This window comes from Lissotriton helveticus, chromosome 3_1, assembly GCF_964261635.1.
Source record: "Lissotriton helveticus chromosome 3_1, aLisHel1.1, whole genome shotgun sequence".
NCBI lineage: Eukaryota > Metazoa > Chordata > Amphibia > Caudata > Salamandridae > Lissotriton > Lissotriton helveticus.
This window is the reverse complement of record NC_136061.1, coordinates 1,926,093,636-1,926,112,527: the sequence shown is the minus strand read 5'-3', so window position 1 is coordinate 1,926,112,527 and position 18,892 is coordinate 1,926,093,636. Positions and strand designations below refer to the sequence as shown.

The window sequence follows — 18,892 nt, the reverse complement described above, 5'->3', positions numbered from 1 at the left end:
GGGAAGCGGTCTATGCTCTCCTGCATTGCCCCCCTTTTCTCCTTCAGTATTCTCGACCTCTCCCCCTGCTCTATTATACGGGGGTGGCCTGTCTGTCAGTAATCTGTTTATCAGGCTGTCCTCTGTTTCGCTCTCATCATCTTCTTCTAGGGGGCTTTTATTTACTGGCGCCTCTAACACTGGGTACAGTTTATTTATTTCCAAATTATGCACTCTCCATCTTTTAGCATCCGCATCCCACCTGGCATCCTGTACTGCCCTTACCGAGCGTTTCACCCTTTCTTGTCGTCTGTTCATATTCCTTTCATGCGCTGCCCTAAGCCATGCTTCAAGGGCTTCAAACTGGGTTGGTCTAGGCAAGGGTCTCTTTGAGGTCATGACTGATTTCAATCGATGTAACACCTCTAATCTGAACGTCCCGTGCTTCGGGAACGTCAGTTCCTCGTTTCCTTCAGTAATCTTACTCCACTCTGATATCCAAAGGATCGTATGCAACCCAACATTTACTGCCATATAACGAGCTGGCGTACCCTCCGGCGGGGCTTCTTCCCCTTCATACGATCCTCGCCTCTCTTTCTTAAACAGCGCTTTCAACCATTTAAAACACTTCATAATTATACGCACAAAATCCAGCCTCGCTACTCTGTTTACTTCCTGATGACAATCCACCAATCCTGTCGCGGCTTTGCTAGCTTGGCCTATCACAGCGCGGTCTTTCTCCTGTCAGCCAATCACGTCGCGACCCTGTATGACGTGTTCGCTAGCTGGCCTATCACAGCGCGGTCTTTCTCCGGTCAGCCAATCACTGCGCGACACCACCTGACGTCTCTTTTCTCCGCTTCGCAGCAGCACCCCTCCTTTCTCAACTCGTCTCCCGGTTATGCATGCGTCCCATTCATACACTGAAAAATGACTACTTCCGACCAAGCGGTCACTTCTCTCGACTGTACGTCCACAGTCTATCTGTAATTGTCAACACAACTGACGAGATGTCTATCGTCTTTCTGATAGGTTACTTACACACACAGTAACTTCCGACCAGCGTCCGTTACTCACGCACTCACTCTTACGTTCCCCCTATCTCGGTCTCTCGGGTGATCAATGGTACCTCATGACCCCCTTCACACTAGTTGACAATTACTCTGGGTGTCCGATACACCCGAACCACTTAAGCTCTCCTTGAACTTAAGATTTCCACCGGTTGCGCGCGCTCACAACCTGTTCCACAGTCACTCTACAGACATTCAACTCCGCCAGACATTACAACATAGATACAATACAAAAACACCGCAATCTAACACGCATAACCCTTTATACTCACTCTCTCTGATACTGCTGCTTTTTCTGTCTCACGTCATCCGGATCTTCATCTGCGGGCTGTTCTTCCGATCATCGATTTCTAGGGGCCTTGGGGTAAGCTAACCTGGCCTAGGTCACCGTCCTCAAGAAGGCAACCATCCTCTATAGCTACCAACTGAAAGGGCGAGATTTTGATCGATACCTTATATCTATTGATCCAAACCTCGATCTGGTCGACTGAACCTTTATTGCCTGTCTTGGAAGGAAACAGTACACCTATCTGCAAGTTAGTTCACCCAATAAAGGACTCTACTCTCAAAGATCACGGACAACTTCTAGGTTTCAAAAGTTTATTGTAAAGAAATAATGAGCTGCAAATACAAGCATCTCAGAATGAGATTCACGAGATACACAGGTCCAATTACATACATGTGCTCTCGAAAAGCCCTCAGACGAGCAACAGAAATCACTAACACAAGTTCTAAAAATAGCAAAGCTATCAGCATAGACGCATATCTCTCCTTCATTTAGGTTGGAGGAAAACAAACACAGGTTAGGCGTCCCTACCCTGTTCTAGATGGTATCCCTACTTAACCAAATCCCAACCTAACAAAGGTGTCAGCAATGAATGACCCCCAAGGGAAGTCACCCACTCTAAGTCTCTTGGTGAAAACCTAAAGTTCTCCAGTCATGACCCCTCACTGCCTACCCATCCTCTCTCTAAAGGGTCCTCAGGTCTCTGCTCTAACTCCACCCAGGGGTGCTGTCCCTAATACAAAACAGTCAACAACATTTGAGACGCCCCTTGCGAAACGCCTCTCACGTGGTGCAACTTCAGGCTTTTTCCATGATGCTTTGTATTGGGCCTCAGACGTTAGAGTTGACCTTGCTTCTCAGTCTCTTCTCCGGCCCGCTGATACCCCTTAAACATTCCAGAACCCTCCTCCATGTCTGGGCCGTCTACTGAACAGACCTCTATTCATTCACTTATAATTGGATCCCCCCTTTCCTGTTGCAGACAGATATCTGCCGCCAAGAACCCAACTCTCATAGACTTCTAAAAAAGGCTTGCAACATTTCTCAGCCCAGACATGTACGTGTAAATCAATGCTAAAACATTTCAGGCCTACAATATTTCACATTATGATTATAGCATTCTATTTCTTCATTTAATTAAAGCATGTTAAAACTTCTTATTCTATTATTTAGAAAACATTACTCTAAATCATGGCCCATTAATGCAATGACCAAAAACGTTAAACAATCTGTGTCGTGAAAAGAAACACCTTCCCTTTTAGCTCCAGCTCTGGCCCTGAGGCCTACCACGTTCTGCGTTTTACCACAGACCATCTTATGTGTTAACAGCTACACGACATAGATTCAAAATAATCACGTCTAATAAAATCATATAATGTCACACATTTCTGTATTAGTTCCACTTCTACTTAAATCTCTATATTAGCTATACATTTAGAATATAATTTCAGATACTATTAGCACTCATGGCATTTCTCATCATGACTTGTGCTTACTATAGGTAAGTGTGATGTACTCATACATTTATATCAGTTTGCGCTCTCTCAGTGGGATGAGGTCACACAGGGCGGGTGAGTAACTCAGGGAGAGGAGGGTGGCACACTGGACCAGGGGCATCCTGGTCATAGAGCGGGATGCAGTCACAAAGGGCTGATGGCTAACTCAGGGAGAGGAGGGCTGGCACACTGGACCAGGGGCATCCTGGTCATAGGGCGGGATGAGGTCACACAGGGCAGATAGGCAACCAGGCTAGAGGAGGGCTGGCACATAAGGCCAATGGCTAGCTCAAAGATGTGAGGGAAAGCACTTTCATTGAGGGAGGTCAGCACTAGCATAGGACTCCGAGGGTGGCAGGTTCGATGCGTCTCCATAAGAGTTGTCATAGGTAATACTAATACAGCCATGAAGTTAATGTTCTTGCTTGGATTCCTAGGGGTGTGGCCTAGAGTGAGCCCCTCCCCCGCCCCGCTCCTGAGAGAGCAGTGACAGGTCTGATGGCCTCACTTGTACAAGAGGAGGGTCCGTGCTTTTCAGGTGCTATTTCCACCGCGTGGCACAGAACAGCCCGCGAGCCCGTGGTCCAGCGCTCCCTCTCGACTCCACCTCCCTCTCGTTGCGAGGGTCTGCCGCTGCACTCCCTCATCCTCTCCCCGGGCGGATAGGTGCGCGAAGTCTCGTCGGGAGAATGATGCTGATGCTGCCTGACATAAAGGGCAGAGGAGTGGAATCTTCTGCTGCGGTTGGATGAACCAGAAACCAACAGCTAGCAATGAAGCTTTTAACTTTACTGACCTAAATAGAATGGGCAATGGTGCATATGAGAACAAGCGCTACTCACAGGCCCTGCACGAGGGCTACTCACAGGCCCTGCACGAGGGCTACTCGCGGAGCCCACACCAGCGCTACTCACAGGCCCTACACGAGGGCTACTCGCAGGCCCTGCACGAGGGCTACTCGCAGGCCCTGCACGAGGGCTACTCACAGAGCCCACACAAGCACTACTCACAAGCCCTGCACGAGCGCTACTCACAGAGCCTGCACGAGCGCTACTCACAGAGCCTACACAAGCGCTACTCACAGGCCCTGCACGAGGGCTACTCGCATAGCCCACACAAGCTCTACTCACAGGCCCTACACGACGGCTACTCACAGGCCCTGCACGAGGGCTACTCGCAGGCCCTGCACGAGGGCTACTCACAGGCCCTGCACGAGGGCTACTCGCAGAGCCCACACCAGCGCTACTCACAGGCCCTACACGAGGGCTACTCACAGGCCCTGCACGAGGGCTACTCGCAGGCCCTGCACGAGGGCTACTCACAGGCCCTGCACGAGGGCTACTCGCAGGCCCTGCACGAGGGCTACTCGCAGAGCCCACACCAGCGCTACTCACAGGCCCTACACGAGGGCTACTCACAGGCCCTGCACGAGGGCTACTCGCAGGCCCTGCACGAGGGCTACTCACAGGCCCTGCACGAGGGCTACTCGCAGAGCCCACACCAGCGCTACTCACAGGCCCTGCACGAGGGCCACTCGCATAGCCCACACAAGCGCTTCGCACGAGGGCTACTCACAGAGCCTACACAAGCGCTACTCACAAGCCCTGCACAAGTGCTACTCGCAAAGCCCGCACGAGGGCTACTCACAGGCCCTGCACGAGGGCTACTCGCATACCCCACCCATGCGCTACTCACAGGCCCTGCACGAGGGCTACTCGCATACCCCACCCATGCGCTACTCACAGGCCCTGAACGAGGGATACTCGCATACCCCACACAAGCGCTCGTCACAGGCACTGCACGAGGGCTAGTCACAGAGCCCACACAAGCGCTACTCACAGGTCCTACACAAGTGTTACTCAAACAATGTACACAATCACTACTCACAGGCCCTGCACGAGGGCTACTCACATAGCCCACATACATGATACTCACAGGTCCTGCACGAGGGCTACTCACATAGCCCACATACATGATATCCACAGGCACTGCACGAGGGCTGCTCACAGAGCCCACACAAACGCTACTCACAGGTCATACACGAGTGTTACTCAAACAATCTTCACAACCGCTACTCACAGGCCCTGCACGAGTGCTACTCGCATAGCCCACACAAGCTCTACTCACAGGCCCTGCACGAGGACTACTCGCATAGCCCATATAAGCGCTACTCACAGACCCTGCACGAGGGCTACTCGCAGAGCCCACTCAAGCGCTACTCACAGGCCCTGTACGAGTGCTACTCGCATACCCCATACAAGTGCTACTCACAGGCCCTGCACGAGGGCTACTCATATAGCCCACATACATGATACTCACAGGCACTGCACGAGGGCTACTCGCAGAGCCCACACAAGCACTACTCACAGGCCCTGCACGAGGGCTACTCATATAGCCCACATACATGATACTCACAGGTCCTGCACGAGGGCTACTCACATAGCCCACATACATGATATCCACAGGCACTGCACGAGGGCTGCTCACAGAGCCCACACAAACGCTACTCACAGGTCATACACGAGTGTTACTCAAACAATCTTCACAACCACTACTCACAGGCCCTGCACGAGTGCTACTCGCATAGCCCACACAAGCTCTACTCACAGGCCCTGCACGAGGACTACTCGCATAGCCCATATAAGCGCTACTCACAGACCCTGCACGAGGGCTACTCGCAGAGCCCACTCAAGCGCTACTCACAGGCCCTGTACGAGTGCTACTCGCATACCCCATACAAGCGCTACTCACAGGCCCTGCACGAGGGCTACTCACAGAGCCCACATACATGATACTCACTGGCACTGCACGAGGGCTACTCGCATAGTCCACCCAAGCGCCACTCACAGGCCCTACACGAGGGCTACTCACATATCCCACATACATGATACTCACAGGCCCTGCATGAGGGCTACTCACATAGCCCACATACATGATACAGGCACTGCACGAGGGCTACTCACAGAGCCCACACAAGCGCTACTCACAGCGCCCACATAAGCATTGCTCACATAGACCACACAAGCACTACTCACAGGCCCTGAACGAGTGCTGCTCGCTTAGCTGAAACAAGCACTACTCATAGAGGCTACTTGAGTGCTACTCACGTAGCTGATGCCAGCACTACTGATAGGAGGCTATTCACAAAGGTAAACTTCCAAATGAGGAAATATTTTACACTTTTACTAACTTTACTACTTTTGGCTAGCCACCATTTACATGTATCAAGTTACATAAAAGTGTGGCCTTACATTATCACCCCCTCAATTCAGGTGTAGAGCCTAAAGATTTAAAGTTTATTAAACGATAAAAATATTAAATATATTTCAATGTTAAATTTTAGTGTAAATTAATTTGTTTTATTCAAATGCAAACAAAATAAAAAAGACAGCACTACCAACTTAATTTTTAAATAAACATTTAATTATTATTAATATATTAACCCGATTTTTCATATGATTTAAATAAAAGAACCTCACCTAAAGAATAAAATGTATATTTATTTAACATGTTGTACAATTTATTTAAAGTTATGTATAGAATTATTTTAAATTAATTTAATATTTTTGAAAATAATTAAACTTACAGAAATTGTTGCATTTAAAAAAGTTATTACCATATTTTATAATAAACTGGTAAATATTCTTTATGTATATACACATTTTAACATTAGTTTCTATTGGCCTTTATTTTTAGTCCCTGCATCCATTAGGAGGTAGAGCTTTGCAGTGGTTGGCTACATTTACAGCTGTTTTCTGTTTTTTTTGGCTGTATTAACTGTAGCAGGACAGTTTGTGAATAGCAATTGTCTTGCTCTTTTGTGGCTGGGTCCATTTCCCTCCCTTATCCCCTCCTTACTTCTCCCAAAACCCCTCCCATTTTTCAGTCACTCTGTCCCTCCCACATTTACTACTAAAACATGTACCTACGTTTGCGGAGATCTCCTTAGTAGGGGCAGAGATCTCTGCCCATAAAAGATAGGAGACGCAGAGGCATTGACCTCCGTATGTAGGCTTCTGAATAGCATTTTATAGCATGCTTAATAGTACTACTAAACATGCTACAAAATCCAGTTTGTGAATTGTCTCCATCGTGCCTAATCAAGTGCTACTCACATAGCTCACATAAGTGCTACTCGCAGGGCCTACACACATGAGTGCTACTCATGTAGCCCAAACAAGCACTATTCACAGGATCTACATGAGTGGTACTCAAATAACTGACAGTAGAACTACTATCAGCGCCTACTTAAAAAAAAAACACATTCCACATAGTTTTCACAAGCGATATGCAATGGTCCCAGAAGTAATGTTCACAAGCCCTACTGAAGTGCTGTCCACTCACTTTACAGATGTGTAGGCACTGCACTAAGCTTACTCACAGTGCCTTTGCAGAGTTTGTCAAAGGATTCATACTAATCTGGTCAGAGGTCATACTAACATGGCTACAATAGGGCTGCTCATAGGACCTACAGATGTGATGCCCACAGGCCCTAAATTCATTTACTTGCAGGGCTTTCACAAATGCTAGTGAGAGGGGTCTACACTTTGCTTTCTCGTAGGGTCTTCATGAATGTTTGCCACAAAACATACACAAAATGTACTCAGTGTCTACATAAATGCTCCTGAGATGGCATACACTTACCTTACTCACAATCATTTGATACTCACAGTGATGATTCAACTATCACACTAAGACAGCCTACACGGAAATAATGTACTGGGCCTACATTAAACCTACTCATAGGGCCTACACAAGCATGTCTATCTATAGGTTGTACTAACATGTAGTTTAGAAGGCAAAGGCAAACTTTACAAACAGGGCCTATGCAAGCACTACTGACAGGACACCACCAACATTGGAAGTGCTCACATCAACCTCACGTATAGGGTATACATAAGCACTACTCACAGGGCTTGCACAAACATTAGTCTCAGGGCCTAAACTAAGCCTTCTCACACTGCGTACAGAATTGCTTTTCGCAGTGTCTTCACAAACACCTTTCTGTGGGTCCACACAACTGCTCTCACAGTTCTTGCTTGAATGTTACACATAGAACCTGAACAAACATTGTTCAGCTGACCCACACAAATGATGCCAACATGAGTGCAACTCACACAGCCTATTCTAAGCGTACTCACTGGCTTTACTTAACCACTACTCACATGATGTTTTGTTTTGTAGTGTTGTTTATATAGCGCAGACTCAACATGAAGGTGTTGACTCGGTTATTTACCAGTAATCTTCATTACTCCGAGCCACAGTCTTCCTCTCTTTTAATTTGAGCTATTCCATAGCTCGTGCACAGTGTTTCACCAATACCAAAAATTTAAAGTGTGCCCCTCCCCTCCAAAGTGTACAGGAAGTGAATCATCACATGACTATGTAGGTGGGGCTTACTCCTAACACTTCCTGTAAATGACACGCTGAGCAAAAAGAAAAACATCAACTTCCACTCACCAACACCATAGGGAGGGGATGCATGACAGTGACAATGAAGATTACCGGTAAGCAGCCAAGCCTTTACCTACCTTGTTCGTCTTCCTCGCCAAGCCTTATAATTTGAGCATACACCAAAGACAAGAGGACAGAAGGAAATGGATGACATGAGTTTATTGAAAACTTTAAACAAAACAATATAAACAATATTTACACCCACTATTCAACTGTGGAGAAAACATCAGATCCAAAAGAAGTTGAAACCAATTCCCCCATCCTTAGCTTATAAAGTGAAATACAAGTATAAGGACTGGACCATGAGGCAGCTGGACATATGTCTTTCAAAGAAGTCCTTCTAAAAGAAACTCACGAGGAATAAACCTCTTTAGAGAAGCGCCCCTGAATAAACAGCAGGAAGAGTCACACCTGTGCTCTGGTAGGCCAAAGAAATAACTGTATTTATACACCTACTTAAAGTGGAAACCATAGGGGGCTGGCCTATGTTGCCCAAACCAATAGAAATGAAGGGAAGGTCCACCCTCCGTAAAGAAGATGTTATTTCTAAATGGACAGTCAAAGCCCTGACGAGATCCAACATATGACAGAGAACATCCTGTTCAGAGGAAGGAGAGAGATATGAAGAACAAGATCTTGAAATACATGAAAAGAAGAAGAAACTTTAGGAAAAAAGAAGGGTCTGGCCTGAAGACAACTTTGCTGGGAAAATCTTCAAAAGTGGCACTTGATACAGGAGAGCACCAAGTTCCCCAAACTATGGCATGAAGAGATTGCCACAAGGAAAAACACATTCAAGGTAAGGAATTTCAGAGGAACTGAAGAAAGGGGTTCAAAAGGAGCGCCATGGAGAAAAGACTAAGTCAGAGGGAGATCGCAAAGAGGAACTGGAGTGTGAACTACTGGATTTCTCATATTAAAACTACCTAAAAGCCTAGAGGCAAGGGAATCACACTCCATTATTGAAGGCCTTTAAAAGCAGCCGACTGGCTTCTCAAGGTTGAAACCAAGAGAATACCATCCCTAAAAAAATCCCTAATGTTACAGCCCTCCCATGAGACAGGAAGCAAACCCCTGGACGAACACTTTTTTGGAGAAGTCACTCCAATCACGCTTATAGCTCTTTAAAGTGTTGTACTTTTGGGAATTTTGTATAGAGATGGTAATGTCAAAAGAACACCCTAATGACTCCTGGCTCCTGATCCAAAGCTCCAAACCCCCAGAGACAGATGACAAAGTGAGCTCTCTGGGAGGATCAGAGATCAGACGAGGAGACAGAACCAGAGAGAAGAACTAGGGAGGCTGCACTGCTAGGTGGAGAAGTAAAGGAAGCCTTTTCCATGCTGAGCCCACCAACAAAACGTCAACTCTCTCTTCAAATGTTGGCCAGAGCCCTGCTGATTAAGGAGAATGTGGGAAAGATGTAAAGAAAACCATGAGGCCATGAAAAATTCATGGCATCAAACTGGCAGGCACCTTAACAATGAAGAGGACAGCAAAAGCTGGGCAGAAGGGCAATCTTTGGAGAAGTGAACAGACCCAGCCAGGGGGTACTGAGCCACCCGTGATATCCTGGAATTTCAGAGGAGAGAGAGAGAGTGAAACTGTGGAGGGAAATGTCAGACTCAAGAGGTGGGCAGCCTATTCTTCCTCCCAGAAAATAAATCGTTGACAGAGACATCAAGTTCGTTTCAGCCCATGACCCAATCTTCTCCGTACAGAGAGACCATCTGTGGGGATCTGTTCTGATTTGCACTGACCAGTCATGGATTTGAGGGTAGAACCGTAGAGCTTAGCTTAGCTTAGAGCACCCGCTAATTGGATGACTGGCAGGCTTATGTCATGGTCCACAGACCTTGAACCAAAGAGTTCCCCAATGCTGCACAAATGAGAATGTTACACTGGCGGCTCCTCTGCTATGGCTCACAGAGCAGTGTAAAAGAGAAAATAAAATGATAATAACTATTACTAATATACTAAATAGTATAGTCACGGGTGGGGTGAGGCGTGGCTCCCATGACGGGGAGGAGGAGTGTTTGCTGCACTCTAATGTGCGCATGGCACTTTGGTCGGCAGTCTCGGGCCATCCAAAGTGTCATGCACACTTTGCATGTTCTCCACCCAGCTTGCATTACAGCCTGGGTGGAGAACATGCCCAGGCCCCAGCCTCTGTTTGTGCGCTGAACGACGGCACTCAGACCAATCACAACGTTGCATTGCAGCCTTGTGATTAGCTCAGGGGAGCCTGGGTGCTTACCAATAACAATGTTGCATTGTAGCGTTGTGATTGGCTGTGGGGATCCTGGGTCCTTCCTTAAAGAGACACAATGTGGGAGAGATGGAGGAGATACGCGGCGAGATCCAGTAAGTGAATTAAAAAATGTTTTTCAATGGAGAAAATCTGAGAAACTTCTAAGAAGAGGGGTGAGTAGGAATGTGTAAATAAATGTCCATAAGATCTACTGAGGCCAGAAAAATGCGAGGAGAAACCATCAGCAATACATTCTGCAAATACTCCATCTTGAAACTCTGATGAGGGATATAAAGGTTCACTTGTTTCAAATCGAGGACTTGACAGAAGTATCCTGATGTTTTCTGGACTAAAAACATCAGAAAATAGCATCCCTGGCCCCATATTTACATTGGAACTGGCACAATAGCTTTCTTTGCAAAAAGGTCTCTGATTCCTTTCTGCAGGGCCTGCAGTTTGTCCTTTCTGCAAGGAGTTGGGTTTTGGATAAAAAAGTTTTCAGGAGATGAGAATTCTACCCTGTATTCCTCTCTTATCAACTGGAAAGTTCAAGATTCTGAAATATTGGAGTTGGCGGACCTTGAGGGCGCAGGCAGCAGCTGACAAAGAATCAAAGGTCAGCTCAGAGAGGGGTCTTACTTCTTGTTCCATGATTAATAATTTAGAAGTACCAACAGCTCCACCCTTCAGCTCCACTGCATAGGCCTTAGAAGTCAAGAAAGAGGGATTGAATGACCTAACTTGCAGAAGTACCAGCCCTGCTTGCAAAGTTCACAGAAAAATAGGCTCTTTTAATCACCCACTTTGACCTTTTTATCCACTTGGACTGGTTGAGAAGCACCCTTTGATAAGATGGAGCTTCTGGATGCCAAACCAGCCATCAGGGAGTCGACTTTCATGGAAGAAGGAAATTCCGTAGCACAATTTCGAAGAGGATACCTCTTGAAAAGAAATTGTGAAGAGACTCAGGATCCTTTTTCCAACATTGCAGGAAGAAATCACCATCCTCCACCTGGGCGCTAGAATCAGGAAAAGAGATTCCTTCTGGTATGAGTAAGAAGGCCCTTTAAGTCAGACCCCTGAATGAAACTGCCTCTGACCGCTTCATCCCCGGACTGGTCAGTGTCAGGGTCTGCAGAAGGGGAAGCCTTGGGCACCTTGGTTCACCTAGTGCCGTCACATGCAGCAAATCATTAATTGAAGAACCTCCAAATCATGGGAAGCACCTCCTCAAATGTTTGAGCCAGGGTCTTCAGCTACAGAGAAAATCTCGAAGGGCTTCCGCTTACATGCACGTTTTCCCTCCGTGTTGATACACAAGGAACAATGGAAAAGTGCACCTAAATAGAGCCTGCGGGAGTACTTCCTGTCTTAGATCGTTGCTAAGGAACAGTGACACCCAGTAAACCCCGCCTTCCCTGATCTTCAAGTCCAGCATGGCTGTCGGGAAGAATTTGGGGGAAACAGTCAACTGAGAGTACATATACCTATTCGAGTCTGCCTCCCAAGTGCTCAGCCGAGGGGGCAGCATACACGCTGATACCGCCTGGTCCGAAAACCGCATCCGCCTTACATGGCTAAAGCAGGTTACTAAAAATCAAATGCTTATGTAAATAAACATTAACAACAAGAAATAATTGGGGGCGTGGCCAACCAGGCAGCGAAATGGCCGCTCTGTGAGCGAGCTCCGCCGGCTACAACAACAAATCCTAGCATAATCCTGTTCCGGAACCCAAAAGTGCTGCAATCGCATAGCGCAAGGGCAGAAGACGTTAGCCGCTACCTCCGACCCGACTTTGGTGACTGAGGACGGCCGCTGGGCACGGGCGTAACCTCCCTTGAATTTGGCGCGCTACACTCCGTCCGCGACCTAGCAGACGTGGAGACACAGCCGGGCGGCATTGCAAAATTGAAGTCGGGGATTTGAGGGCCGGCCGGAGCCTGATGGGACTGCTGCGAGGCCCGCGAAGGGACTGTGCTTGCACCGGACCACACTTCTGGTGAGTCGCGATTACACTCGGCTTCACTGCGAGCCTGGGGAATCGCCTCTGCGCCGCACTACGAGCTGCTGCACAGCCAGGGGGAGCCTTTGGGAGCGGACCAGCGGTGTGACCGCCATTTTGGAGGCAGCCTATCGGTGCATTAAGAAAGGCGGCAGAGACTTGAAATAACTCACGCACTTGAAGGTTCACGGCGCTACGTCCTACCTGATACTGGGGGGGCCCCCCAGTCGAAACCGGCTGACCCAACCTGCCGGGAATCCTGCTGCACTTGGTACCTGCTGTTAGCATACCGGCCCCGTTCCCTGCTGAGGGGTGAGCTCCCTGGGACTGCTGGTTGCAATATACTCATTCCAACATAGCGGGGCTCTGCTGAAAGGACGTGAACTTCTGCTGTGCAAGGGGGCCCCCATACTGCAGCAACTTAGACCACACAGACTCCAAAACTGCAGCCAGACTGGGCATATAGCACCGCCTATATAGCTGCGACCTACCTGCTCATCGGGGGGCCTCGATAGAAGTCGCCCACTGCACATTTCCTATTCGAACACTGCTACAGCTAGGATCTAACTCTATCAGCCGGCCCCATTTCCCTGCTACTGAGAAAGGATCCCTGACATTACTGCTTGTAAGGTGTGAGATCTGACACCGAGGTTTACTGGTAGAGGAGGAAACTTTCTGATTGCCGCCATTTTGTAGGCCTGCGACGCATGGTCAGGTCCGAGCTGTGAGAGGTGCCTCCCATATCTACCTGAGCTGCGCTACGGACGCTCGTATATGGTCTGAAGGATCCACCGGAGCTGGGTGCACACAGATCCCGAAACGACCAAACGCCAGACGTTACCCTGTTCTACACTGTGTGAGCCACCAAAAGACCCGCTCAACTGTCCAACTCCTCCCGCGCTGTTACCTACTTTGCAAGATGGGGAAAATTGACAGCCCAAGATCACGTTCGAGCAGAAACGCCTGGACAAACCGCATTCAACAGACCAGGATGCGGGCGCTTCAATGTCACAGGGGGCAGGTGCAGACATGGACTTTGGGGCTCTGATGATGGAGGTACGGGCGAGCCTCAAGAGTATTGACACCAAACTAGATGCGATGTCCGCACAATTGGAATCAGTCAAGACCAAGGTGGATGCCCACGAGACACGGCTGGACTGCTTGGAAAATAGGCAAACCGAATGCAGCGAATTTCAGCAACACACCAAACAGCACATCACCAACATGGAAAAAGAATTGGAATCCCTGCGAGCTAAGACAGATGATTTGGAGGCACGCTCCAGGAGGTCGAACATCCGCATCACTGGAATTCCGGAGTCTGACAACACTGGCAAGATGGAGGTGTTTGTGGCGGATCTGCTACATGAGCTCTTCGACCCGCATTTATCTCCAGTGTTCACGGTGGAACGAGCGCATAGATCGCTGGGGAAGGTACCAGCTCCGGGCACGCCGCCTCGTCCCATCCTTGCTAAACTGATTAATTTCCAAGACAGAGACCTCATACTACGCCTCGCTAGGGAGAAGGGTAAGATTACACATAAAGGTAATAACATTTCCTTTTACCCTGACTTTACCCCCCTGGTCCAAGCAGCGAGAAAAGAATTCCTGCCAGCCAAGAAAATCCTTTTGCAGGCTAACATTAAATACGCACTGTTGTATCCAGCTAAGCTAAGGGTCATCCATGAACACACCCCGCATTTTTTTACGGACGCAAAGTCAGCACTGAAATTTGCGAGACACATTAGTGGCCCCGGAGCGAGGCGAAAGTCACCGAGACTTGAGACTGACTCTGATCGCCTTAGTGATAATGACTAAAGAACTAGCATGGATGTACTACTGAGCTTTCCATTTTAATTCTAAAGTAATGCCTTTCTGTTCTAGGCCACACTCTTCACTCTATTGCGCTCCGTGCTGGGCCTAGAAGAGTTGAGAATAATGCAAATTGCTGCCCTGTCACGCTGAAGTTACTGCTGGGTCGAAAGCTTTGTCATTATTCTGCTGTAAAGCCTGGTTGTGACCCTGTTACTTGATAGCCGATTGGGGCATGGAACTACGAACCTGAATGTAGCCACCCTGTGTAAACGGGGGTGTAAGCCTGGAGCACCACGCCTCACGGGGTGTCTCCCTTTGTTTGCGTGTCTAGTTTGGGACACGAAATGGGAATGAATAGTGGGGTTTTGTCACGACCTGATTGGGGGGTTGGTGAGGGTGGAGGGTGGTGGGGAGAGTTCAACTGTTTGCTGAATGTTCAAAGTTTGTGTTTTGGGGGATGCACTCTGATTGCTGTAACACGTATAGTATTTTCGCACTCACGATGGGCCACGGGGCTTGATGACAAACGGGCGAATACCGGACTGCTAATTTGTGTTTTGATTGTAAGGCTTCATGGGGGATGTTAAGCTGTGGACTTGGAACATAAGGGGGCTGGGGGATTATAAAAAGGCCAGGTTGATGCATGGCATGTTGGCTAGACACAATGTTGACATATGTTTCCTGCAGGAGACTCATGTAAATTCTACCCCGTCGTCCAGGTTAAAGCACTCGAGATGGTCACTGGGGTACTCTGCGATTTTTTCGAACTATGCGAGAGGTGTAGCGATACTCATTCGTAGAGGCCTGGACTGGCGGGAACATGAGGTTATACTTGATGGAGAGGGCAGATATGTTATTGTGCATGGTTCTTTACATGGCAGACCATTAATACTTGCCGCACTTTATGGCCCGAATGTAGATGACCCGGAGTTTTTTAGAACTGTGTGGGCCAAAATAGCGATGTTAGATTGTGCACATATCGTCTTAGGCAGGGATTTTAATGTTCCACTGAATGATGATTTAGACCGCAAAGGGGTGGGTAGGCCTACACACACTGGAGCAAGACAGGCCATTCTTGATGTGATGGTGGAAGGGGCATTATCTGATGTGTGGAGGGCTAGACATCCAGTTGATACTGTAGGTACATGCATAACCAGCCATCATGCCGCCTGGTCCAGGCTGGACTACTGGCTGGTGTCACCAGTCGTGGCAACGTGGATGATGGACACATCCATACAGGCTAGATCCGTCTCCCACCATGCCCCCTGCCAACTAGAGTTGAAGATACCGGGGGTCCCTAAAAGAGCGTTTACTTGGCGGCTGCCCCCCTATGCCCTGACAGATACTGTTTTCACCGAGGAAATCCGAGCAGATATTGTACATTATTTTGAAGAAAATGAGGGGTCGACTTCCACGGTGGCTACGGTGTGGGACGCTTTCAAGGCGGTGATCCGCGGACAATGCATCGCTAGGCAAGCTGGAGTGCTGCGCTCTATACGCACCACGCTGACCACGCTAGAATCGGAACTGCGCAACCTAGACCTGGCATTCTGCCGGGAACCGTCTCCGGAAACGGCGGGCCAAATGAAAGCAAAATTGATTGCATTTGATGAGGAGGCACAACGTGAGATCGCCTTCCTGGGGAAGCATGCCGAGGCACGTAGATACGGGGAGGGAGACAGGCCGAGCAGGACGCTTGCGAGGATGGTTGCTCCTCGCACACAACCCAACTACATACACTCCATTAGAAATAATGCAGGAAACACGGTTGTGGGGCAGGAAGAGGTGCTGGCGACATTCGCTGCGTTCTACGAATCTCTGTACACCTCCAGACAGCCCACGGTTCCTGAGTCTCTGGAACATTTTTTAGACTCCATCGCTCTCGTCTGATTCAATGACCTCCACCGCCAGTACATGGACGTCCCCATCACTGTCCAAGATATAGCTCAGGTGATACAAAGCATGCCTGCGAGCAAGGCACCAGGCTCAGACGGTTTGACAACGGCCTTCTATAAGGCATACTCCGAGGAATTGGCGCCCAAACTGCATGCAGTCTTTGTTGAAGCCCTAGAGTTGGGCTCACTACCCGAGTCCATGCGAGAAGCTCTAATTATAGCGCTGCCCAAACCGGATAAAGACCGATTGCTCCTAGATTCTTACCGTCCGCTCTCCTTAATTAACGTAGATGCGAAAATATATGCCAAAATCATTGCGGACAGGCTACAACCTCTACTACCGATGGTGGCACTCCCTGATCAATCTGGCTTTATACCGGGTAGAGCTACGTCACACAACCTAAGGACGATTTTCTCTGTCCTTCACTACCTGCATCCCTCTACGCAAGCTGCAGTCGCGTTCTTAGATGCTACTAAAGCATTTGATTCGCTAGAATGGCCCTTCCTCTTTAGAATCCTTGGACGAATGGGATTTAGTCCCCTCTTCATAAACTTGATTAAAGTGCTGTATGTCGCGCCCAGGGCTAGAGTACACATTAATGGCCTTGTATCGGAGTCATTTGCAATAACCCGCGGGACCAGGCAGGGATGTCCCTTATCCCCGCTATTATTTGCGATCGCGATGGAGCCCCTTGCCGCTCGGATTCGACAACACCATACAGCGAGAGGGATAGGTTTCAGCTCCAGGAGTCTGCTTATATCCCTATACGCAGATGATGTCACGCTGTATGTTCTCAACCCCTCGGAAAACCTAAACCCCCTTCTGAGGGAATTCGTCAGATTTGAAGGCTTGGCTGGGATATCCATAAACTGGTCAAAGTCTGTGGTGTTCCCTCTTACAGATACTACGCGGGAGACGACCTCTGACTACCCAATACGCTGGGAACTCGAGGCTGTAAAATACCTCGGGATTTGGATAAGCCGTGATTTACAGGAACTGTGGTCTCTTAATTTTGGAAGAGCAGTAGACTGGCTGGAGGGCAAGGTGGCGATATGGAACAAACTGCCCCTATCGCTGGTCGCAAGGATAGCACTGGCGAAGATGGTGGTCCTTCCCAAGTTCCTTTACTTATTTGTAAATCTTCCCATACCGCTGACGGCGCATTTTCATGCGAGAGTGCGCTCACTGCTTCTAACCCTTGTGTGGGCTGGTGGCCAGCCACATGTAGCTGTGGAAATGGCTGCGGCGGCCCCTTCCCCTCTGAATGTAGCGCTATATGGCGCGGTGTCTCGCCCTTCAAAAGACGTGGACACAGTTGAACTGCTTCGCTGGACATGGCGCGAATTGCGAAATAGGGCCAAACTGTCATTGCTATATGCGCCCGCGATTCCGCTCCGTGGCAACCCTATGTTACCCTGCCTACATGAGAGTGGTGGAACAATTAAGATACGAGGACAGTCGCTGCACACGTTTGCGGATCTGTACCCTAAAGGCATCTTCCGCGACTTAGACGCACGCGGGGAGGCACACCAGGAGTCATTTTCTGACCTGCTCTTATACCACTCGCTGAAGGCGTCCTGTAAGAAGATGTGGCCCCAGTTCCCCGATGAGCCGCCACAGCTTGTGGCCCTCCAGAATCTGCTTTCTACACCCTCCCCCAAAAGACTTGTGTCCCGATTGTACACCTGTATGCAGAACCAGTCACCCATTGTAGTGCCTTCTTCACAGCAGGCCTGGTCTGCGGACCTGGAGGAGCCCCTTACAGAGGAACAGTGGGAATTCTGTTGCAGCCAACTTACGATGTTATCGCCTAATTACAGGCTGAGATTAATACATTTTAAGTTTTTGCACAGATATTACCGCACGCCAATATCACTACACCGCATGGGTATTAGAGACGGCTCTGAGTGTTGGAAATGCGGCTGCGAAAATGCCTCCTTTATACATGTGGCGTGGAGTTGCCCTAGGCTGGAGCAAAACTGGCTAGACATCTTCACCGCTATTAACCAGATACTTAATAGGTCTGATTCACCGACTCCGCTATTGGGGCTACTGGGCTGGGTTCATGACACATTACCCGCACACAGAAAACTGCATGCGATACTGCTCCTTTATGCTAAGCGACAGGTGGCGGTGCACTGGGGTAGGCGGGCAACTCCGTCCTTTGCTGCATGGATTCGAGATGTGACATACGGAAACACACTACTTGAGAGATACTGGGAATTGATGCCATCCGCTTCCAGACCTAGAGACATTTGGGAGCCCTTTACGCTGTGGACGCGAGAGCGTGCATCCTCTCCAGACTCTACACAATCGCCAAATGGGGAGATATCCGATGACATGGGGTGACCTTGCTTTCCCTGCAGCTACTCTCCTCTGAGGGGACACGACCTGGTGGGTGGCTGCATTTTCTGTGGGTGCACTCAGGGTGATGAGGACCTGCGTGTCTGGGGTATGATCTGCACCTCATAAACAATATGTCTTTTCCCCTCCCCCCCCTATACAAATGGCCCCCTCCTCACCCCCCCTGTGCTTCCATGGTCCCCCTTGCTATTCGGTCTACTGATTATGCCGGTATGTTCGCCGCATGTCGTCTCGCCCACAGACATTCATAATTTCATACGTCTGGCCTGATGCCCGTTTGG

The 18,892-nt window shown here is 48.9% G+C and overlaps 1 protein-coding gene across 2 annotated transcripts in view; it reads right to left on the bottom strand.

Annotated features, from left to right (window-relative positions):
- Positions 1-18,892, bottom strand: part of RASGRF1 (Ras protein specific guanine nucleotide releasing factor 1) — a 686,570-nt gene that overhangs the window by 537,738 nt on the left and 129,940 nt on the right. The window contains exon 2 of one of the 2 annotated variants that reach the window (XM_078682943.1): positions 820-826. The exons of the other annotated variant lie outside the window; for it this stretch is intronic. Within the exon in view, the coding sequence (XP_078539069.1) occupies positions 820-826 (7 nt within the window). The remainder of the gene's footprint in view (positions 1-819; positions 827-18,892) is intronic. 2 annotated transcript variants of the gene reach the window in all.